The 25,915-nt window shown below is 36.6% G+C and overlaps 1 protein-coding gene across 1 annotated transcript; it reads right to left on the bottom strand.

The window, feature by feature from the left end:
- Positions 1–254: 254 nt before the first annotated feature.
- Positions 255–24,923, bottom strand: LOC101889312 (protein obstructor-E). Its single transcript, XM_005186565.4, has 4 exons — positions 24,461–24,923; positions 3,364–3,579; positions 3,113–3,307; positions 255–542 (listed from the first exon to the last, which is right to left on the bottom strand). The coding sequence occupies exons 1-4, from the start codon at positions 24,507–24,509 to the stop codon at positions 319–321; spliced, it is 684 nt and encodes a 227-aa protein (XP_005186622.1). The 5' UTR covers positions 24,510–24,923; the 3' UTR covers positions 255–318.
- Positions 24,924–25,915: the final 992 nt, after the last annotated feature.

The raw sequence follows: 25,915 nt of genomic DNA, 5'->3' as shown, positions 1-25,915 counted from the left end.
AAATAAATAAAAATATAATATTTTTATTGTTTTTTACTTTTTTTACAACAGGATTTTATACATTTACATACAAAATATACACTGACGGGAGGTTTGAAACCAATAGGAATTTACATAAAATTTATCTAAAGAAACTTTCGCTGTGTTCGTTTTATTTATTACGTGAAGAGTAGGTGATAAATTATTTACATTCAAAGAGATATAAAAAAAGTGAAAAGTGAACAATCAATCAATCCAGGGCTAAATATTTTATAAAAAAAACAATTGATTTACATATTTTGAGTTATTGCTTTGAAGTTTTCATGGAGAAGTTCTTATTTATTTGCCATAACCGCCACATTTCGAATGGGCTTCTTCGGGATCTTCACAGGTTAGGGTGGTTTCATCGAAGACCTTATCCTCACCACAGGTAATCAAACGGGGATGACCTTCAACGCAAGTGATTAGACGATGACAGTCTCCGGGTACAGCGAAACGTGGGAAAGGCCAGAAACGGGCAGCTGGACCATCAACTTTGGTGGGACATTTGAAACCGACAACAGCTAAAAAATATATAGAATAGATTAAATAATTATTTTTTTAAACAGATTATAGAAAAAAAATCCCTCAAAACTGAAAGGTGGTAACAGGATGTTTCAGAATAATGGCGCAAAAAATGTGTTCCAATTTGATTTGAGAAGGAGATGAAGGCAAATTGCAGTTCTTTGTTGAGAAAGTTACATCTTTCACTAGTTTGTAAGAAACAGCTCGTAATAGAAATATTTCGAAAGAAGCGTAGAATCAAATTTCTGAATAAAATATTCAGTATTTCCAACAAGGTTAAATAACTCTAGCTTAGAAACTGTAGAGAAATTAAAAAAAAAATTCAAACAAAACTCAGAGATGTTTGTCAACCTCCTGGACAATGCAGCTCAAAACGGATTTTTATCCTAAGACGACTACTGGTTATCAAAACGCGTAATAACATAAGTTGTAACATATGAATCTGAAATGTGGGATAAAAATTTTAATATTGGGTGCTACGCTTTTGAAATTTGAATAAAAGGTAAAGTAATCATCACAGCTGTAAAGTTGAGAACACTTTTTATACCCTCGGCTATATGACTAGAGAGGGTATATATCATTTGATACTGCCAAAATCTGCCTAGTCGAAATAATGCTTTTAGACCCTAAGTCTCTTTGGACCAAATACGTTTAAGGACATTTGGATTCGATTTAGCGATGTCCGTCCGTTTGTCTGTATCCGATTTGGTAAAAACTTGGTACATAGTAATATTTTTGGTAAACTTAGATCGAGTTCGGATATGGGCAACATCGGTCCAATCCTTCTGATATCTCCCCCTCTGGACATTGATCCGGAGGAGATGTGGTTTCAACAGGATGGCGCTGCGTGCCATACGGCGAACGCAACCATCGACTTATTGAAATCAAAATTTGGCGATAAGTTGATTTCGAGAAGTGGATCTGTCAATTGGTTTATGCTGATAAACCAGCAACAATTGACGCCTTGGAGTTCGTGTAATTCGTGACATACGGCCAGCAGTGCCCGAAAAAGTGGCCAAAAATTTGACGTCCAGAATGCACTTCGTCAAGAACAGCCGCGGTGCCCATATGCCCGAAATAATTTTCAAATGTTAATGTTACGTATTGATCTTTCGAATAAAAATATTGATTACAATTAAATTTTTTGTGTTATTTTTTACAATTGCAAGTTCTATCTGGCTTAAAAAACACCCTGTAGTATCTCTCCCACAAAGGGTCGAGATTTGAAATAACAAAAACCCTCCCAAAATGGGAAATATACTGCAGATTCTTGTAGAATTTTAAACATACCAATACTTTTACAATTGCAAAATCTAGGTCCTTCCGGTACCTCCCCCACAAAGGGTCAATTTTTTTAATAACCAAAACGCTCATAAAAATGCGAAAAAAGCATCAGATTATATCAGAGCTTCGCACTTTCTCTCAAAACAAGGTCTGATATGAAGATGGGATATATCGGACTATTCCTTTGAATATCTTCCCCACAAAGGGACAAAATTTGAAATATTTAAAACGCTCATAAAATGCGAAAAATACATCAGATTCTTTTTAAAAATTCGCGCATCAGAAATGCGAGAAAAGCATCCGATTATATTAGAACTTCGCATATCCCAATATTTCTCTCAAAACAAGGTCTGATGTGAAGATGGGATATATCGGAGCACTCCTTTGAATACCTTCCCCACAGAGTTACAAAATTTGGAATATCTAAAACGCTCATAAAATGCGAAAAAAGCATCAGATTCTTTTTGAAATTTGCACTTCCCAATATTCTAGCCATTACAAGATAGGGGGTGAAAATGGGATATACCGGCTCACAACTTCTGTTACCTCCTCCACAAAGGGTCAAAACTTTGAATAACCAAAACGCTCATAAAATGCGAAATAAGCATCCGATTATTTTAAAACTTCGCGCGTCCCTATATTTTTCTCAAAACAAGGTCTGATGTGAAGATGGGATATATCGGACCACTCCTTTAAATATCTTCCCCACAAAGGGACAAAATTTAGAATATTTGGAATATCCTTCTGGTATCTCCTCCAAAAAAGTCAACATTTTTGAATAAGATGGGATATAGCGGCCCACTCCTTCTAATACCTACCCACAGCGGGACAACGTTAGTCTTCAAATTTCGCACATCCCAATACTTCTACAAACACAAGATCAGGTATGAGGAACGAATAGCACGAATTTCCTTCTGATACCTCGCCCACAACGGATCAATATTTAAAAAACAAACATGAGGCAACTTGAAACAGCCCAATACTACACAAGATATACTATGGAGATATAATATATCGTTCCTCTCTTTCTGACACCTGCTCCACAAAGGGTCAAAATTTTAAATAGTTAGGGCCTTCACCCTTATACAAGCGAAATAAATCAGCGATTATTTTCAAAAATCGTGTATATGGGGGCAAAGGCTGAGGGTATCAAGCTTAAGTCTTGGCTGGCTTCTTCGTAAAAAGACATAGTTTCAGGTTGACTTAATTCGAAATACATTTCTTTCGACTCCAAAGAAAGGAATGCTGTCACTGAATCGTTGCATGAATTACCCCATTTACTCACCTTCAGGATTGCAACTATCCAAAAGTTGATCGGGCCAATTGCAGCCATGAATACGCTCATCATAGGCCAGACCGGCATCGCACTCCTGTTCGATAGGTTCTCCGAAGGCGCACTTGATGTATGTTGTTGAACATTCCTTAGAGACGGGATAGATGCCAAATTGATATTCACAGCCGGGTGTAGAAATAGGTGTAGCTAGGAAAAAATATTTCGTGAATTTGATTAAATTGAAAAATGTTATTGGCACTTACGATCCCATTGTCTGCCTTTGCAATCGACAGCCCAGTTATAATTGCAGTGGTTGTGCACAGCACCCTTGCCATCGAACAACAAACCGTTTTCACAGGTCTCCAAAGTCAAAGTGCCATTGGTGCACAAAAAGAATTGATCGCAATTTTCAGTGTGGGCATAGGCTTGAACGCCATGTTTCTCGGGACATTCAATGGTGTCCAATGGAACGGAGTGAACTGAAATGGGAGAAAAATATATTTAATTAAATTAAATATTTAATTAATAATTAATTTAATTTAATATTACATAAACAAGTAAAAAATAGTAATAGTAGTTCGGCCCGGCCGAATTTTTCATACACTCCAGCATTCCGAAGAAACTTGAAAAATTTCAAAAAAATAAATAAATAAATAAAAAATAAGTAAAAAAACTGTAAGTTCGGCCGGGTCGAACTTTAAATACTCTCCACCTTTTGGAACGAATTTGGCAATTAGAAACACCGTTAAAAATTCTGTTAAAATCTTCAAAATACCAAATGTAGCCGTTATATTAGGGTCTAAACGACGACGTGGACCTGCATAAGCAACTTTTGTCATAAGCCATTACAATATTCAAATGCGAAACTTAAAAAAATCGGTGAGTAATGTAGCTAAAATCACCAAAATGTGGAACTGCACAGAGAAATTTCTGCCTAAGGCTGCAGTATCCATTACGAAGTACGAACAACTACTAAATTTGAAACAATTCCGATGAATAATGTCACTAAAATCATCAAAATACCAAATATAGGGAGGTACCGTTATATGGGTGCTATACGAAGACGTGGACCTGCACAGACAATTTTTTGTATCCATTACGAACTTTAAATACCAAATTTAGTACGGGAAGTACGGTTATATGGGACATTGTGTGCGATTTAGCCCTGTCCGTCCGTCTTTTATAATCATGCTACAGTCAAAAAGAATTAAGATAGGAAGCTCAAATTTTGCACAGATCTGTCTTTTGTCTGCAAGCAGGTCAAGTTCGAAGATAGGCCAAGCCCCCATATACCGGTACCCCCGATATTCGGTACTTTGATGATTTTAGGCACATTTTTCAATGGGATTGTGTGAAAATCCACACAAGGCGTTTCTTGTGAGTACTTTATCCCCTAGAAGACAATTGTCTATATAGGTCCACGATATATAGGTATAGCCCCCTTATAGTGGTACCCCCCGATTTTCGGTATTTTAATGATTTCGGCCAATATTTTTAATGAAATTGTCTTATAATCCGCACAAGGAGTTCCTTTTGAGTACTTTACCCTCTGGAAGAGAAGTATCTACATAGGTTCACGTTTTAGTATGGCACCCACATAACGATACCATCAGATATTCGGTATTTTCCGTGACAGAAATTGTTCCAAATTTGGTATCTAAAGTTCGTAATGGGTACAACATATGCCGAAAAATTTTATATGCAGATTCACGTCTTCGTACAGCCACCATATAACGATACATCCCGATATTCCCTATTTTGATTATTTTAGCAACATTATTAACCGAATTTGTTGTTCAAATTTCGCATTTAAAGTTCGTAATGGGAACTACAACATATGAAAGAAAATTGTCTATGCAGGTCCACGTCTTTGTATTGTCCATATATAACGATACCTCCCTTTGTTCGGTATTTTGATGATACTAGCGACATTATTCACCGGAATTGTTTCATATTTCGTATTTGAAATTCGGATTCGTTACTACAGCCTCTGACAGACATATTACTTGTTTCATTTAAGAGGCATTTTTGACGGAATTTTTTTTGTTAAATTTCAAAATTTTCCCAAATGATGGAGGGTATAAAAAGTTCGGCCCTGCCGAACTTTGCTGCTTTGTAATTATAATGTATTTTATGATAAAATTAGGCTTAACTCTAGTTTAGTAAAAACTCCTATTTTTTTTATAAAGTCCAGGTCGCATTTATTGCCCGATCGAAATGATATTTTGCAGAAATAATTTATTTGACCCAAGGACGAACCCTATTGAAATTGGAGATAATCGGTCAAAATTTAGATATGGCTCCATATATATCTTCAACCGATTTCGGGTTAATTGTGCACCAACTGGCCAATATAAGTTTAAATTATCTGAATTTTGGCACATCCGACCGAATTCAGTATAGAAGCAAGTATATCAAATATGGTTAAAATCTGTTCAGATTTAGCAATAGCACCCATATATATGTTTCATCCGATTTACTGTTAGAGTCCCTCACATGCGTAAATGCATTCGAAAACAATGATAGGTGCCAGACATCAGCTCAGAAATAAGTGCATATAATTTTGTCAAGATCGGGTAAGATTCGGATATAGCTCCTATATATATCTTTATCCAATTTCAAGTTAATCGTGCGCCAAATGGATTGAATCATGGCAATTCCGAGTGGAAATTCATCCTCACAAGAAGTGCTTTAAATTTTGGTGAAAATCGGTTCAGATATAGCAATGGCTCCCAAACGCCGTAATTTCTACATTTTTTTTTAAATTTTATTGAATGAAAGCAAAAATGTCGGAAATAGCATCAAATTTTAGAAAAAGTTCAAATTTGGACCTCGAGGAACCTCATTTTGTAACCATTCTTCGGTGGCGCGTGCTGAGTGCGTCCGTGCTGAGTCCTGTTGGAATGTCCAAGGCCTGGGACGAAAATATTTGCACGCCCAAGGCTTTAATACACCCTCCAGAATATTTTTCGTGATAAAAACGAGCGGAGCCAACCATCGGCTGTTATGGCGGCCCACACCATCACCATGGCCGGCGATTGAGTTCTGGTGGCCAACTGAAAGTGCACATTTTCAGCTGACCTCTTTGGCAAGCAAACACGATCATTTTGTTTGTTTACAAACTGTTGGACAACGAATGTTTTCTCATCGGAGAAAACCAAATTTGGCAGTTCACCACTTTCGGCCAGCGAAGCAACTCTTTATCTCTTTTGAGTCTATTTTTTTCCTGTTGCGGTGTAAGTTCTTGAACTTTCTGGATTGTCAATGCCTATAATGTCTATATGGGGTTGGTGGATCCGGTCTTGAACCCGGACTTTCGAGACAAAAATCTGGATCCGTCGCCCAAAAAAATATAGTTTCCCTGAATCGGTAAAAATACCTACCGTTGGAAAAAAATGAAGGGTTTTTACTAAACTAAAGTTACGCCTAATTATACCCTCCACCTTGGAAAGGAAAGTATATTAACTTTGTCATTCCGTTTGTAACATCCTTAAATATTCGTCGTAGACCTCATAAAGTATATATATTCATAATCAGCATATCGTCGATTTAACGATGTTCGTCTGTCTGTCCGTCTGTTGAAATCACGATACAGCCCACATTATTTGACGTAGAGCGCCAAAATTTAGCAGAGCAATTTGTATTCTGTCTAGGATGGTTGGTATTGAAAATGAGATATATCGGTCCACCTTTTGGTACATCCCGATATTCGGTATTTTGATGATTTATGTCACATTTTTTCACGGATTTGTCTAAAAATTGGTATTTGTAGGTCATAACGGGTCCCAGTTCGTGTGGCGATTTGGTATAGTCCCCATGTAAAGGTACCTCCCGATATTCGGTATTTTGAATATTTTTGCCACATTTTCTAACAGATTTGTCTAAAATTTGGTATTTGTTGGTCATAATGGTTTCCAGCTCCGATGGCGAAACATTGTATGTATGGGTCCACGATTTGGTATAGCCCCCATACAACGGTACCTCCCGATATTCGGCATTTTAATGGTTTTTGCCACATTTCTTCGCGAATTTGTCTAGAAATTGATATTTTTTGGTCTTAATTGGTTCTAGCTCGTTTGGCGAAACACTGTATGTATAGGTCCAAGTTTTTATATAGCCCCATATAGCCGTATTTCCCAATATTCGGTATTTTGATGATTTTTGGCGCATTTTCCAATGAATATGTCTAAAAATTGGTATATGTGGGTCATAATGGGCTCTAATGTTTCCTCTACCCTAAGGTGGAGGGCATTAAAAGTTTGGCCCGGCCGTACTTAATGTTTTTTTACTTGTTTTATTATAAAATAATTAAATTAATATATATTAAAAAATAATTAAATTAATATATTAATAAATAATGCTGGGGATATAATAATTTTTTTTTTCCAAGTAATTCCCAAAGGCTTATGTTTAATAACTTATATCTGTCACCCTTCCACGTTATATACACAAAAGTAAAAGATGTCTTTTTATGGATATGTCTGTCACTTAAAATTCGCAAACTCGACTTTAACTTGTTGCATCATGTCGCTAAAATTAATACTTCCCAAAACTTAGCCCACCGATGTAAAACCAGTGATGCTTTAGGAAAATGTCCCGAAACAAACAGGAAGATGAATCTGCCTGCCAACAAAAAAAAAAAAAAAAAAAAAAAAAAACAAAAATACATCCAAATCAAACAACCACCATTTATCGGAAGTACTTCCAAGCCAGTATTAGCAGATGTGTGTGAGAAAATAGTCACAACAAAATTTCGAAAAACCCAAACAAAAACACAGCATTTTGTTTTTATTGTATTTGCATTCGGCAAAAAAAAAATAAAACAGTTTCACAAGTTTGCATCGGTCTAGCAAAAGATTGCAATTTCCTTAATAAATCTAAAGGTGAAGACATCGGAAAATGATGTGGTTGAGGCTGATCGCGGGGTGTTTTTGCTTAATATTTGTTTTTTCGAAAGACAGCATCGTTCGCCAAACAAGTATTTGTGTGTTGTTGTGCACAGGAAAGCTCATCTTCAATCCTAGCCTGTATTTATTTACAGTTATTTAAGATTCTGCCAACGTTAAATGTCTCGCTACCGGCGGCGACAGAGACAACAAGGTAATCCGCATTGGTTGGTTAAACAAAAAAAAAAAAAAAAAACGGGTTTCGCTAGTGACGTAACTTATTGCCGCATGAATGATGGCACATGGCTCAAATGCTGGACCAGGTTTTTCTGTGTGGTGCATCGTGTAGTCCCACAACGTCAACTGACTTTGTGTGTCGCCACCATGAATGGAATTCCATAAAAATGTTTTTTGCATTTTCAAGATTTTTACTCCCACAATGGTGTTATAAATTGAAACAGCTTCGAAACGGGTATGTACTTTTTAGCAGACTTTAATGGAGTAACCTATTTTATTTGCGCTAAATTGTTTGCCGTTGAATAAAATAACCAAAAACCATAACCATTTTTGGGAAATATTAATCGTGTCAGGTTATCCTAAAATTTACAATAACATACAAATTCTCCAAAAGAGAGTGGTTCGAGAGAGAAGCTTTGATAGTTCTTTTAGTGAGAGATTGCAAAATCGTGCTGGATAAATTTCTTCAACTCTTCTTCTACTTCTGGTGTTTATACCCTACAACACTATCTGTTGGGGGTATTATAAGTTTGATTGGGCCAAAAATTATGTAACACCTCGAAATATTGGTTTCCCACATAGGAAAGTATATATGGATCTTCCTAGCTCGCCGAGCTGAGTCGATCTAGCTATGTATGTCCGTCCGTCCGTCTGTCCGTCTGTCCATGTTAATTTGTAATCACTCTACAGGTCGCAATTATGACCCGATCTTCACGAAATTTAGAATGGAGGTGGGAATAGGGTCAGAATAGAACCCTATTTCTTTTAGAGATGATCGCCGAATGTTTAGGGGTTGAAATGGACCAAATACTGAAAAAATGTCGGATTTTGCAGTAGCTATACAGGTCGCAAATATAGATCAATCGACGCGGAATTTCGCATGTAGCTAGAGTTTAGGGCGGGGAAGAAGCCTACCAATTTGGGTGGTCATCGGATAATATTTAGCGGGTAAAATAGACCTTATCTTTTGTGTTGAAAAAATTCAAAATTTTTCATTAAACCGCGAATATTTTAAATCCCGGCGAAATCACAAAGCCATGACAAGGTTACTTCTGATGTTTACATTGATGTTAACATCCAACAAAACGGATATATAGCTAAATATGTGCGATATATATGTCTATCAAAGAAGATATGCTTGAAAGATCTCTTATATGTAAAGAACGGCTGAACCGATTTCCATAGTTCTCATTAATTCAGAATGGTCTCTTGAAGGAAAGAAACTACGTCCAAAAAATCGCATAAAAATATCTCTCTAAAGATGAAAATATTGATTTTGTAACATTTTCTCATATTTTTTTTTTCAATTTTGTCACATTTTTGGCATATTTTCATTTTGAATTAAACATTTGGTAATATTTCTACAGCTAACAAAACTAAGTAGTTAGGTTATCAGAGATCAGATCGCATTTAACGAAATTTGGCATAGGGATCAGATGAGGGTCAGAATAGAAGCCTACTCTTTTAGGAGATGATCGCCATATATTTAGGGGTTGAAATGGACCAAAAAACTGCAAAATTGTCAGCAGGTCGTAATTATTGCCCGATCCTCACCCACATTTGAATGGGGGTTAGCGGGCATTGCAAAAGCCAAGCAGTTTTGGATGGCCATCCAAAAATATTCAATGTGTGAAATAGTTTGCCAACTTTTGTATTCGAAAATTAGAGAACGAAACCTGATGGTTTTCTTTTATTATTTCTCACAATATCTTATGGAATTCTTTCGAGTATCTCGCCTATATAAACTGTATTGTTTATTATAGTGTTGTAGGGTATTCAACGGTCGGTCCCGCTCGACTGTAGCCTTTGCTTACTTGTTTATATTTAGGCAAGGAAAGGTGCTAGAATTGGGAATATTGGTATGGGGATAAATGTGACTGTGTGGGGTTTAGATAAATAACTGTGGGTTAGACACGCAACAGTTTTTCGAAATATGGGCTATAAAGTCTATGCAAAGTTCTTAATTCGGTAGGGAGTATAAGAACAGAGCTGGGAATATAAATGTTGATATTTGGATCACTCTGAGTGTGTAGCTTTTATAGCAAGAGGTCGATTAGTGAATGCGTACTATTATAACGTGTAAAGTACTAAATGGTCTTAAATTTGGTGCATAGAGCGGAGAAAGAGAATTGTGTTTTTTGGTATTAAGATCGCTGATATATGACATATTATCATATTTTACAAAAAAAAGGAAAAAAGCTGTAAGTGCCCTCCACCATTTGGAACGAATTTGGCAATTCTCAAAAACAATAAAATCCGTTAAAAATTCTGTTAAAATCTTAAAAATACCGAATGTAGCTGTTATATTAGGGTCTATACGACGACATGGACCTGCAGAGGTAACTTTTATCATAAGCTATTATAATATTCAAATGCGAACATTAAAAACACATAAAAATCTGTAAGTTTGGCCGAGCCGAACTTTTTCTCAATTCTCAAAAACATAAAAAATCCGTTAACAATCCTGTTGAAATCTTAAAAATACCGCATGTAGCTGTTATATTAGGGTATATACGACGACATGGACCTGCATAGGTAACTTTTGTCATGAGCCATTGCAATATCCAAATGTGAAACTTAAAAAAAAAAAAACGGTGAATAATGTAGCTAAAATCATCGAAATACCGAAAATCGGGGGTTACCGTTATATGGGGGCTATATGAAGACGTGGACCTGCTCGGACAATTTTCTGTCATAGGCTGTAGTATTCATTACGAACTTCAAATACCAAATAGTTCCGGTAAATAATGTCGCTAAAATCATCAAAATACCGAATATCGGGGGTACTATTATATGGGGGATATACGAAGACGTAGACCTACATGGCCCATTTTCTGTCTTATGCTGTAGTATCTATTACGAACTTCAAACATCAAATTTGAAACAATTCCGGTAAATAATGTGGCTAAAATCATGAAAATACCGAATATCGGGAGGTACCGTTATATGGGGGCTATACGAAGACGTGAACCTACATGGCCCATTTTCTGTCTTAGGCTGTAGTATCCATTACGATCTTTAAATACCAATTTTGAAATGATTCCGGTAAATAATGTCGCTCAAATCATCAAAATACCGCATATCGGGAGGTACCGTTATATGGGGGCTATTCGAAGAAGTGAACCTACATGGCAAATTTTCAATACCAAAAGTTCTGCAGACATATATACATTTGAGTACAATTTTATCAATCTACTTCATTTCGTTCGGATAGAGTGGCATAGCATTTTATGCTGATCAAGAATATAAATACTTTGTGGGCTCTAAAATATATATTTCGGGAAAAGGAAAATGCAAATGTTCATAAACAAAAATTAGGGATTTATTAAGGAAAGACCTATAAGAAAAAGTCAAAAGCTGGGCGGCGCCGACTATATGATACCCTACACCACTATGCATATTTAGTAGAGCTCCCGTAACAAAATAATTTATTTGAAGTAGATCATACCACCTATCAGCATTGGGCTTTGGAGCAGTTATAGTTTGTTTTCAGAGGAAACTAATATATAGGAGGCATATCCGAATCTGAAGCGATTTTCATTAAATTTGATGGTGACATTTTAACCTTTTATACCAAATAACATTGCTATAGAGTGCATGATATCACTTCGAGAAGGATTATACTAAAAAAAATATATATCGGAGGCGAGTTCCACAAAATGAAAACGTACGTCCCGAAATTCACACCATTTTGGCTGATATTAGCTATTGTTTGCACAATGGACCTGGAATCGGATTAAGGATATATATGGGAGCAATATCCAATTTTAGTCGTTCTCGATAAAATTTGGCAAAAGTATTTCTGAGCTCTATAAGATATCTCGTACCAAATATCATTGTTGTCGAATGCATATTACGAATATGAGGGACTTAAAAACCAAATCGGATGAAACGTATATATTGGAGCTATAACTATATCTGAACCGATTTCCACCAAATTTGGTGTACTTGCTTCTAGACTGAATTCGGTCGGATGTGACTGATAATGGCCATTTGGCGCACAATTCACACCTGATATTGTGTAAGTAGAAATATTGGAATGTGCGATGAAAGAATCAGAGGCCCATTTTGTGCTTTGAATGTACATACAAGGAGTGGTTCGGTTTACCGGTCCTTGATACCAGATCTTGCGATGGTAAATAATTACGGTGTGTTAAATTTGAAGATAATGAGACTGGCGGAGGTACCAAAAGAAGTGAGACGATATATTTCATCTTCATACCAGATCTTGGGTTGGTAAAAATATTGAGATATGCGAGACAATCGGACACTTATTTCCCATCTTATATGAGTTTTTATTATTCCATATTTTGACCTTTTGTCGGGGAGGTACTTAATGGAGTGCGCCCGCACCTGACCAAGCACTGACAAAAATATTGCGATTTGTAAAGTTTGGACAGGATTAAATGGTCCTTTCTTGTCCTATAAAAAAAAAATATTTTCTTTGAAAATGTTGACCTTTTGTGAGGTTGGAGTGGGCCTATGTTGTCAATCTCCGAACTCGATTTAAGTTTGATTATAATATTATGTGCCAAGTTTGGACAGTGCGCACCAGTCAGACAGACATGAAGTCGAGGGGTTTTTACATGATTCTTGCCTTGACAGGTCTAACCATGATGCAGCATTGCACCGGGGTCGCGATACGATACGTCGGCCAGCGCCCCTTTGGAATTACCAAGAGTTCTCTTAAAGAGTGGTATCTTTCCACGGAGTTCTAAGTCTATTCCGCAGGTACCAATTCGAAGACCCGTTATATGGGCTTCTCTTCCCTCTGGTTGAGGACTTCTTACACCTCTGCTGCTCTATGGGTCGCAGCACCCGGTTGAGAATACAACACCACATCGAGCTCTACCCGCGATTTGGGTATAAACCACAACCACCACGTTGCACCCAAAACAGGGGCCTCTCCATAGTCAGGCTAGATCAACAGATCTAGGGATTCCTGACACCCGCGGCACCAGAATAGTCTCCGGTCAGACTTCGTAGTCGATACTACAACCAGTTTTTGTTCCATACAACACGGGACTGGTCACCTGAGTAAGATTAACACACGATCAGATCAATAGGACGAGTGCAGCACAAGTGCTACATTGATGGAGCAGTCTACTAACCACGTTTACATGGACGTAGCTTTCTCACTGCAAGGAGCGAGGCCTATTCACCTCCCGCAAAGATCACAAGGAACACCGGCAGTACTAGAAAAGGACTTCTGGCCAGATCTCGTAGCAGATTTACTCCCAATTTCGGTCCCATGCGACAAGGGACCCCCGTGGCTAATATACGCGCCGAAGCCTGTACAGCCCCACAAAACAACATAAACACAGAACAGCCTACACTAAACTAACGCTCTGCGACGATTGAACACCCTGCATGCGTATTCCCCAAGACTAGCGCATGTAGAGCTAGTGGAGAGTACACGACTAACATACCATTCAGACAGACAGACAGAAGGACACCCCTAGATCGACTCCAAATGTTCTGAAACGAATTTGGAACAAAGAGACAGACAGACAGAAGGACACCCCTAGATCGACTCCAAATGTTCTGAAACGAATTTGGAACAAAGAGACTTAGGGCCTTAAACCGATATTTCGGTTAGTCAAATGGCTGAGGGTATAAAAACACAGCTCGTTGGGCCATGGCTTCGAACATTAATGCTTTTAAGACAGAAACTCACACACTCACCCTGTGTTACTCATTACCCGGTTGGGAGTGAAAAAGGTTATTTATATATTTTTTAAGGAACAATATGTACCATATGTTAAACTCACGAGCCATTTATCGACCACTGCGACGCGGGTTTCGATCAAGTCGCTTCTTTACTTTTCGAACCATTTCTGCTGATGTTGCTGTTTTCTTCCGTCCACTTCCTTGACCTCGGGATACGCTACCAGTATCACGGTAACGAGCGATGGTACGAGACACAATTTAAATGCTGGAGTGCTCTAACGATAGCCACTTGTGGTTTTCCAGCCAAATATAAAGAAATCACGCTATCACGCTTGAATTCTATCACGAATAACTTTTTTTTCTGGATAATTCTCACCCAAATTCTTTTGTATACTTTTAAACAATATAATGAGTTGTCACTGGAATAATGAATTCGGAAGAGTGGCTTAGAAATGACAGCAGTCTGAAGATGGTTTCAGTTTTTTAATCTCACCCTGTATTTATTAAACTAAACCATATATTTTTCCAAAAGGTTTGTTTCCATTACATTTTGATGTGAACTGTCACTTTAGCTAATACACCATTAAAACGCACAAAGTTATGTCAATATTCTAACAAACTACCACAAAAAAACATGTTTTTCTTTTTTTTTCGTTTGCTTGATCGGTACAATGACGTTGACTCTGGTCGCTGGTTTCGCCCAACAGCTGTCAGCGAGCATTGGTTCTTGAGCATGAAAAAGTTAAACCACTTTTTTTTGTCGAACGACACACAAAATCAAAAGCGGTCTGGGTGTCGTTTTGTTTTTCTGATCTCAACGGCCTTTAATTGGTTTTGCAGAATATTAGTCGTCACAATGTGATAGTGTTGTTGGTGCTGCTGGTCGGCGGCTTGTTTTTATTTAATTTTTTTTTCTATCGATTTTAAATCGAGTTTGTTTTTTTTTTCTTCAAATGTTAAAGACTGGTTTTTTGCTTCATTTTCCTTTCATTTTATGGCCAAAATCCAATATTATACAACAATGGTATCTAAGTTGGTCTAAGACTGGTACTGAAAATAATCTAAGCAAGAAGTCGATATGTAGACTGATCGGTAGGCAGGCTTGCACATGGACAGAGGAATGAATGGTTTAATAATAATATTAGAATGTTGAATATCAATCAGCTGAATGTGTAACATGATCAATAAAGCACACCTCCCTCCCCTCCAACTCCTCCTCCACACACTACTGCACAATCGGCTCATACATTTTCTTATGATTGTTATAATTTTGGACTGGAATGTTTTTGACAGGGCCTTAAGTTGTGCCAACATTAAAGCAATCTACTGCTTAAGTTTTGTATCTAATCAGGTTGATTGGCAGCCAAAGCTGGGTTGCAGATAATTTCGACTATTTCACTTTTACTACTACCCCAATGGATTGTTTTGAAATTGTCGATTGTTTTGTGTTGCGGAAAAGTAGAAAAAAAAAAAACAAACAAATACCAAAATTCCATAACTATTTTATGGCATAAATGGTCATAAATGTCGTAAAGTCGGAAATATACATATTAATGTTTTCATGTGCCGAAAGTGAAGGTATTTGGAGGAATACTTCTGCAGCGTTGACTTCTGCCACTTGGCCGTCGTCGGTGGGTCTCTTCGTTGCTGTCACACAACAGTGGTGATCATCAGTGCTTTTTTTTATGGTTCCTTGTCAGCCGGGCAGTTGCTGCATAGAATTTTAATAATTTGTCAATTTCCCACCAGTTATCGATAGTCGATTGTTTTGATTTTTATTCACTTAGGTTATTTTGCAATGTTTTGTTTTTGTTTCTGTTGCGTTTCTAGGTGGAGACGAGGACGATGTCAATAATATCTGCATATTTTACTATTTTAATTTTGGTATTCCCGTTTCTCCACACAACCTGGTTGGGTGCTTGTTTGTCTAGTGTTTTTGTTGTTGTTAGACTAATTTGCTGGCCGTGACCAAAATTGATTCTAATTCATGGGAATTGCAGGGTACCTTTAACGCTTGTGTACGTAAGAGTTATTTTGTAAAATGTGTGTTTGAAACTCTTAAGTACAACTTTTACCAATCAGAATAAATGATATTTTGTATTCAATGCAGAGAATATAGAATAATATTAAGAATCCCCGTTATTATTTTCAAGAAGACATTTGGAAACAAACCTAATTCCGTAAAGATTGGGGACCGATGTTATAGCTTCGTTTCCGTACATTCTAATTGGTAAAAGTGGCAAAGGAATGAACGCCAAACATTGTTGTTATAGGCTCTCACAGACAAAAAAAAAACAGTTGAAATTTGCAAAGAAGCAACATTGAATAAAAACGCCAAAATTACGCCAAAAAACGGCTAATAAAAATAAAATAACAAATTTGAAAGATTTTTCCGTTTTCAAATTGAATGGAAGAGAATGGAGATTTTTTAAGGGTTATAAGGAAGTTTTTCAATAGAAAAACAAAAAAAAAAAAATAACAAGTAACAAAACATTTTATTTGGAAGGAACTTGAAATATAAAGTTATACATTTAAAAATTCCGAATGTCAGGTGTTATATGGTGCTATACTAAAACGTGGACCTCTACCAATTAAGGTGATGGGCTACACGGCCTGTATAGGCAATTTTCTGTCATAGGAGGTAGTACCCATTGCTAATTCCAAATACCAAATTTAAAACAATTCCGGTCAAAAGTGTTACACTAATCATCAAAATACCGAATAAGTGGAGATACAGTTATATGGGACCTATTCAACAAAGTCAAACGCCATAACTTTTACAATTTATATATTATTATTATTTTTTTTTTTTTGAATGAAAGCAAAAAAAGTCGGAAATAGAATCAAATCTTAGAATATGTTTAGATTTTTTCGAATTGTTCAGCTTTGGCACGAATTATGGCCTTCAAACGGCCAATGAAACCGTCACAAGCTGCCCAAATGTTAATCTACGGTATGTTGGCCCATTCCCAGCGAAGCGCTTGCTTGAGGTGATCGACACTTTTGTATTTTTTAGTGTCAATCTTGCTTTCCAAAATACTCCAGACACAATAGTCCAACGGTTTGGTATCCGGAGATTTTGGTGGCCATTGTGCGCTGTGGCCATTGTGAAGCGAGGAAACTCATTTTGTAACCATTCTTGGGTGGCGCGTGCTGAGTGCGATGGTTGTGAGTCCTGTTGGAATGTCCAAGGTCTGATGCCAAAATGTTTTCGAGTCCAAGGCTTTTATACACACTCCAGAATATTTTCGCTATAATATTCGGTATTTATTCTGATGCCACGGTCGGAGAGCGACCATCGGGGGCCCACACCATCACCATGGCCGGCACTTGAGATCTGCTGGCCATCCGTAGGTGCACATTTTCAGCTGACCTCTTTGGCAAGTAAACATGATAATTTGTTTGTTTACAAACTGTTGGATAACGAATGTTTTCCCATCGGAGAAAACCAAATTCCACAGTTCATCAGTTTCGGCCAAGCGAAGCAACTCCTTAGCTCTTTTGAGTCTATTTTCTTTCAATTGCGGTGTAAGTTCTTGCACTTTTTGGAATTTAAATGGCTTTACCCCGAGCTTTTCAATATTTGCCGAATGGAATATTGCGATATGTTCAGCTCGCGAGCCATTTTTCGGCCACTGCAACGCGGTTTTCGATCAAGTCGAAAAAATGCTTGTAAAAAATATAATGAGCTGTCACTGGAATAATTGTAACAGCTGTCGGACAAGTGGCTTAGAAATATATTACAGTTTTTTCATCTCACGCTGTATAACCAATTATCTGTCAGAAAAGTCGGTGCCTCCAAATATGTTCGATCATTAAAGTATATTTTGGTTTGTGATTATTCAAATTGTTGAAACTCTACCGAGTAGGTTCCGAAGGAATGGGCCTATATTGACCATTTCATATCGGACCTAAAAATATGATAAAATAATGCGACATTGGACTATTTCGACTACTTCCTTCACTTTATATGAGATGTTTGATAATTTTTCGAACATTTTAAAATGTGCGTGAGCTCCAGATATAGTCGACTAAAGTATTCCATTTTCATACTTCATCTAATACAGATAAAAATATTGGTATGGGCAAAATTATAAGAAAATCGAACATTTATATCCATATTCATCACAGGTTTCTGGTTGAGATAAATATTTAGATATAGCAAGATGTAAAGAATCGCTGACTTGTTTCGCAAGTTTTGAAAGACAAAATTATTGAAAATTGTGACCCTTTTTGGGCGAGGTACCAGATGGGGCTTACACCAACAGAACAGAACCAAGTCTGAATGGAATCGGATCTTAATTTTGCGTTTTATGAGCGCCATTGATATTCTTAATTTTGATCGTTTGTGGGGGAGGTACCAGAAGGAATGTTCCGATCTCTACCATCTTTATAACAGATCTTGTGTTAATGAAAATTTTGAGATGTACCAATTCCAAATGGAATCCTATGTTAATTTCGCGTTTTATGAGCGCCATTGATAGCAGGGGAAATGGACCACTGTATATCCAATCTTCACAGCAGATCTTGTGTTAGTAGAAATAATGGTATGTGTAAAATATGAAGAGGACCGGACGCTTATTTTGGATTTTATGATTGTTTTGGTTACTCAAAATGTTGCTCGATAACCGAAAATATCAATTTTGACAACAGACTTAAGGTGAGAATACATAAACGCCTTTTTGACGTCTTGGCTAGCCTCTTCGGAAATGAACCAAGGAGCGTAGGGCCAAAATCGAACTAAGTCAACCTAAAAATCCTTTGTTTCTCTACATAGAAGGCATCCGATGACTTGAGCCAGTCAAAAAAGCATTTTATGTATTCCCACCTTTACTGAGAGTTTGTAAAATTTTGTAAGTATTATCCAATGCCATCAGTTGATTGCAAATAGCCTGTTTTGTGGTCGATTATGTTTAATTTTTTTTGGACAATCATTTAGTTGACGTTCGGGCCGACCGATGCCACTCCCACAAATAAAATATCATCAAATAAAATCGACAAATTGAACTATGAACTAGGTCAGTCAATTCGGTTCATTCTACTTTATTGAACTATGTTCAGTGTTCGAACGATTACGAATTGGTTCAGATCAAGTTACAGCTCTTATATATAGGTTTCATCCGATTCGAAAAGTCCAAACACTTTATATGCACTCAATTTCACAACTTATACTAGCCCTTTGCTATATAACTCACTGAACAAATCAGGCGCGCTGAAAGATTGGGCTAGATAGTGAACTATGAACTAGTTTCACTAAATAGTTCAGTCAAGATGAGAATACATAGAACACTTTCTTAACTAGATTAAGTCATCGGCTGGCTTATTCGTAAAAGAACAAAGTAGTTTTACTTCGATCTAGTTCAATATTGGCCCATAATCTGTACTCCTTCATCCTATGACTACTTGTGTTCGGTTATCGAACAACATTTTGTAATTCTTGTTACAATGTAAATTATTTAAATGCTTTACAATTGCACTAAACCCACACAACAAAAGATTATCGTCAACATTATAATTCTTACTAATAGATAAGCGACTCAAACAATAAATTGTTAACATAAATATCAAAGTTCAATTAGACAATCTTAATTAAGAATGATCAAATCGTATTAAAATCTTTAATTTAATCCGGTGTGAATTTTAATAAATATTTTGCTTAAACATTTTGACGACATAGAAGGTGATTCAGAGTATTTATTAGAAATACTTTTTCAATGTTAAGCTATCTTTAATTTACAAAATATTTAAGATGCTGAACCCAGTAATAAGTTTGCCTTGGTTTCGTTATGTGAAAATATAACATATTTGACTATAGAGAAAATAGAACCCAATACAGAAGGAACAAAACATCAGTTTTCAAATTCAATAGAGCTAACTTGAAACAAATAAACGTTTATATTGGGAATATATGTTTAATAGATCATACCATGGTACAATAAGGATGTAGAACAGCTTCGCAAAATTACAGAAATACAGCACTGAGGCTATGTTTTCTTTCTGTCCGAATTATTTAAAGTTATATGCAACAAGATATGATCCAAGATATGGGTTTAAAGTCTTCGCCTGACATATTTTGTGACATATGAAAAAAGGATGTCAAATCTGCACTCGAATCCTGCCGTCGTTTCCCCTTATAATTTGAATAGCTATAATACCAGGCTGTTTATGTACCCTCACCTTTAGAAACAATTGTAATCATCTGGTAGTTCTACCATTATTTTTATACCCTCCATCATAGTATGGAGGGTATATTAAGTTTGTCATTCCATTTGTAACACCTCGAAATATACATTTTAGATCCCACAATGTATGTATATTTTTGATCAGCATAAAATTCTATGTCCGTCCATCCGTCTGTGGAAATCACTCTAGTTTTCGAATGAATTGATGTAGATGGATAAAATTTTACTCAAATGTATGTTATATCTACAGGACTTTTGGTACTGAAAATGGGCCATGTAGGTCCAAGTTTTGGTATAGCCCCCATATAACGGTACCTCCCGATATTCGGTATTTTGATGATTTTAGCGATATTATTCACCGGAATTGTCTCAAATTTGGTATTTGAAGTTTGGATACTACTGCCTAAGAGAGAAAATTGTCTGTGCCGTTCCACGTCTTCGTATAGCCCCCATATGATGGTAGATCCCGATATTCGGAATTTTTTAAAATTTGGTATTTGAAGTTCGCAATGGATACTATAGCTTAAGACAGAAAATTGTCTATGCCGGTCCACGTCTTCGTATAGCCCCCATATAATGGTAGCTCCCGATATTCGTTATTTTGATGATTTTAGCGACATTATTCACCGGAATTGTTTCAAATTTGATATTTGAACTTCGTAATAGATACTGCAGCCTAAGATAGAAAAAACGGTACGTCTCGATATTCGGTATTTTGATTTTATTAGCGTCATTATTCACCGGAATTGTTTCAAATTACGTATTTAGAGTTCGTGATGGGAACTACAGTCTGTGACAGAAAATTGTCTATGCAGGACCAGGTCTTCGTATAGGCCCCATGTATCAGTACCTCCCTATATTCGATATATTGACGAGTTTAGGTACAATACCAACCGAAATTGTTTGAGATGTCGTATTTGAAGTTCGTAATAGATGCTACAGCCTATGACAGAAAATTGTCTATGCTGGTCCAGGTCTTCGCACAGCTCCGATATAACGGTACCTCCCTATGTACGATATTTTGATGATTTTAGCTACATTATTCACCGTTTATTTCAAGTTTCGAAATATTCGAAATTAAATATGGTAATGGCTGTGACAAACAATGCCTATGTAGGTGCACGTCGAACAGACTCTAATATAACGGCTATATTCGGTATTTTTAAGATGTTAGCAAAATTTTTGGCGAATGTTATCTTTTTCAAAAATTTCCAAATTCATTCTAAATGGTGGAGGGTATTCAAAGTTCGGCCCGGCCGAACTTACTGCTTTTTTACTTGTTTCTATTCTTATAGTACGTACTTCAAACCCAGCTCCAAACAAAAACCTTTCCACTCTACCCAATTCAATTTTTTTTTCAACTTTTCTGTTCAAAACTATTTCAACGTCTCTATATACCAAATTTAGTACGCATATCCAAAACAATCTATATCTCTCCATCCTAGACTCCAAAAGTGATAAATAAGTACAGTGATCCAAATTTAGTACTTTTCATAGAATTATAGTGCGCATTTGCAAATTCACCACCAGATACCAACCCCAAATACCAACAATGACCTTAATATCAAATTTTAGGATTTCAGCTCTGTAATTTCCCCCCATAACCAGATTTTGTACCATAAAGTAAAATTATAGTACGCATATCCAATACCAACCCTTTCTCTCAACAACAGACACCAACAGTGACATTCTAAAAAATTTGACCCAATTTAGTACTATTTAGTACCATTCGTACAATTATTGTACCCATTTCCAAAAACACCTCCATATTTCAATCCTAGATACTAATAGAGATCTCAATATCAAATTCAAGGATTCCAGCCCTATCCCTTCAACGAATGCCAAATTTAGTACCATAGAGTACTTTTCGTGCAAATATAGGACGCATTTTAAAACTATCCCAGGTCTCAAGCACAGACACCATCTGTAATCTAAAAATCAAATTCCAGAATTTTATCTCTATCCCTTCACCCAATACCAAGTATAGGAGGGTACAAAGAGTTCGGCCCGGCCAAATTTAGAGTTGTTTTATTTATTTATTTTTTATACCCTACACCACATAGTGGTAAGGGTATTATGTCTTTGTGCATTTGTTTGTAACATGGAGAAGGAAACGAGATAGACCCATAGTTACTTTTGAGAACCTTCATAGAATCACTTTCTGAGTCGATTTATGCACGTCAGTCCGTCTGTCCGTCCGTCTGTCCATGTATTCTTGTGAACAAAATGCAGGTCGCATTTATTATCCGATTGAGATGAAATTTCCAAACAATATTTTTTTGGCCCAAGGACGAACCCTATTGAAATTGGTGAGAATCGGATCAAATTTAGATATAGCTCCCATATCTTCATCCGATTTCGGGTTAAATGTGCACCAAATGTCCACTATCAGTCCAAATTACCTGAATTTTGGCACACCCAACCGAGTTCGGCCTAGAAGCAAGTATATCAAATTTGGAGAAAATCGGTTCAGATATAGCTATAGCTCCCATATATATCTTTCATCCGATTTGATCTTTAAGTCCCTCACATTCCTACTATGCACTCCACAACCGTGATATTTGGTACCAGCTATTAGATGGAGCACAGAAATAGCTGTTTTAAATTTTATCGAAATCGGTTCAGATTTGGATATAGCTCCAATATATATCTTCATCCGATTTCGGGTTAATTGACCACCAAATGGCCAATATCAGCCCAAATGGCCCGAATTTTGGCACATGTGACTGAGATTAGCCTTAAAGCAAATACAACAAATTTGGAGAAAATCGGTTTAGAAAGAGCTATAGCTCCCATATATATGTTTTATCCGATTTGGTGTTTATAAGTCCAAATGGACTGAATTTTAGTACATCGGACCAAATTCAGCCTAGAAGCAAGTATATCAAATTTAGTGAAAATCGGTTCAGATATAGATATAGCAACCATATATATGTTTCATCCGATTTAGTGTTTTATTCCCTTACATTCGTAATATTCACTCCACAACCGTTATATTTGGTACCAGGTATTAGATGGAGCACAAGAATAGCTGTTTTAAATTTTATCGAAATCGGTTCAGATTTGGATATAGCTCCCATATATATCTTCATCCGATTTCGGGTTAAATGTGCACTAAATGGTCAATATCAGCCCAAATCATTTTCGTACATAAGACCGAATTCAGTCTAGAAGCTAATACGTCAAATTTGGAGAAACCCGGTTCAGAGATAGCTATAGTTCGTAAAATGCACGATATAATTAGACAGATTTTGATTTTGTACCAAATATCTCATAGAGCTCTGAAATGCCCTGTATAAACCTTTTTACGAGAGCTCTACTTAATATGCATAGTGGTGTAGGGTATCATATAGTCGGCCCCGCCCGACTTTTGAGCTTTCCTTACTGTTTTTTTTTTTTTGAATTCGAAAGTACACTGACACCAAAAATTCTTACTGTTGAGACATATTGCATGCCGAAGCTTGAACTCATTTTGCCCATTTTTCTCAAGAATACTTAGAAGAATCTGCACAAGCTTTCATCCACCCTTCTTGAATGTTTTGCCAACATTTTGGTGCAAATGCGATAAAAATATTAATATAATTTTTAGGCACCAGAAAAACATCAATCTCTTTCACCCTCCAATTGCAAAATATGTTGCAAATCCGATTTGCAATTTGTAGACTTTCGGATATATTTATCCTCCACCAAGCCAGAAGTATACTTCAGACACCCAATTTCTTACAAAATTCAGAAATAACAAAGAAAAATTAATTACAAATCATGTTGGGGGAATGTATTCAAATAGATATGCAATTATTTCGCAAGCGATACGAACACTCCCCTTTTAAAGCGCACAAGCAGAACACAATCTAATTTTGTAATTCCAGCGAACAGCAAATAAGAAACCAACAAAAACAGATATGTAAATGGTTCAAACACTTCACCTGTTTTTGTGTGCTTGTGTTCCACTGTAAGGCCGTGCAATGGGAGTTCGAACTGAACCGAATGGACTAGGTAATAACAATAATTGAAAGTAGGTAACTCAACACAATTGAAATTGATTTAATAATTGACGGTGGTCTGAATTGTTGGTCAGCAACAAAGAAAACAAAAAAACCAACATTCAGTCATGAGCAGCCCAATCAAGGCAGGCCACCACCATTGCTTTTTTGTCTTGGGGCTACCACTCAACCCCAGTTATTGGCTAAAATTAAGTCATAACTATGATATTTGCAATTGCAGCTGCTGCTGAGGTGGCGGCGGCCGCCGTATTTGAAAGTAAGCCACGAAGTGCCAAATTGTCTCGGGGCAATTGGCCATAACACTGTTGACTCCGTTTTCGTTTAGCTTTTAACAACATTTTACCTTTCCGAATTGCATTGATTGGCGATATATCAACTTACCATATGTGACCAGTAGGGTCAATCCCAGGATAGCTCCAAATAGTTTCATTTTCAAGTCTGCGTTTTTTCTGGGAACTGCTTTTGATTTAGAGTTAAATAATCCGCGTTTAGGTGGTCCGAATGTCTTTTCAGGTTAATTAAAAATTCAACACAACTATTTGCATACGTTTTACCAACTACGAAGGACCGTACGTACGGTTGGTTCGGTTCGTTTGCTTTGTTTTTGCAAAAATGTGTTGCTGGTGTTTCGGTTTTTTTGGGGGGTTTCACTTCCGTGCGAATAAGACAGCGGCGACGTTTTAACGGTTTCACGTTCCAAACTTAACTAAACCAAATTGGTGAACTAAAGTTTGCAAAGCTTGTGCGGACAGAGCTATGTATGTCTGTCTGTCTCTTTGCCAGCCTGTCCGCCACAATCGTTCCGTCCATAAATCTCACGATACAAGCACTTGTGTTGTTGCTGTTGTTTTTTTCGTTTACTCAAAAAGACAAAAACAATCAGCAATACCAGTAGATTTTATTTAAATTTTTAGTTTTAAACTTTGCACAAGCCTGAGTTTGTTAGGAAAATACAATTTTTTCTGGTATGAAGTCCACAAAAAGCCCAGCGAATTAAAGCTTTTTTTACCAACCACCAGGTTTGATTGAAAGTAAAAACTTTTTGGTTTGAAAGCCAACCGTTAAGGTTGCATTGCCAATGAAAGGGAAAACACACACATGTATGTGTGTTTGTCTGTTGTTTTTTAAAGCTTTGTTTCATTCATACGCTGCGCATGTGTAAATTAACTAAGGTAAGTGACAGATTGTGGTGGCCCATACCCAGCTAGCATTTGGAAGATTGTTTTTGAAAAAATCACTTTGGTGAGTCTTCTTCGAGTCCTTTTGGTGACCAAAAAATGATTAACTGACTTGTATGATCAAATAGCGACTCGAAAATGACTCTCTCTAATGAGTGAAAAGAGATCAATTTAATATACAACAACAAAATATAGGGGAATCGCAAATAAATCATTGATATGTGCAAAATTTGACTATTTTTTCGTTATTTATTATCGTATTGCGATCATTTAGAGATTGAAAAATGATTTGTCTTAAAAAGATCTTGCAGCTGTTTGAAAAGTGATCAAAATTATGTATTTTTTGATCATATTTTGCACAGATAAGTGCATAAATGCTGCTTGTTTTGTTATGCAAGGGTTATTTTGTTTCTGGACTGACTATCAAAAAGTTGAATTATTGTTCATTTATAAAAAGTGCGTGGAGGCGTCAACAGCAAAAGTGTATAATATTGAAAAGTGAAAAAATATGAAAAAGTGTACGTTTACCTCTTTGTTTATTTATTCATTTTTATGAAGAAAATGTCAGCAAGTTAAATTACAAACATGGAAAAGGCTAAATTAAAAACGATGACAAAAAAGACAGAAAATTTAATTTTGCAAAAAGAAGTAAAACTGA

The sequence above is a fragment of the Musca domestica genome, unplaced genomic scaffold (genome assembly GCF_030504385.1).
Source record: "Musca domestica strain aabys unplaced genomic scaffold, Musca_domestica.polishedcontigs.V.1.1 14, whole genome shotgun sequence".
Taxonomy (NCBI): Eukaryota; Metazoa; Arthropoda; class Insecta; order Diptera; family Muscidae; genus Musca; species Musca domestica.
The sequence above is the reverse complement of the archived record's forward strand: the minus strand, read 5'-3'. Positions and strand labels throughout refer to the sequence as shown.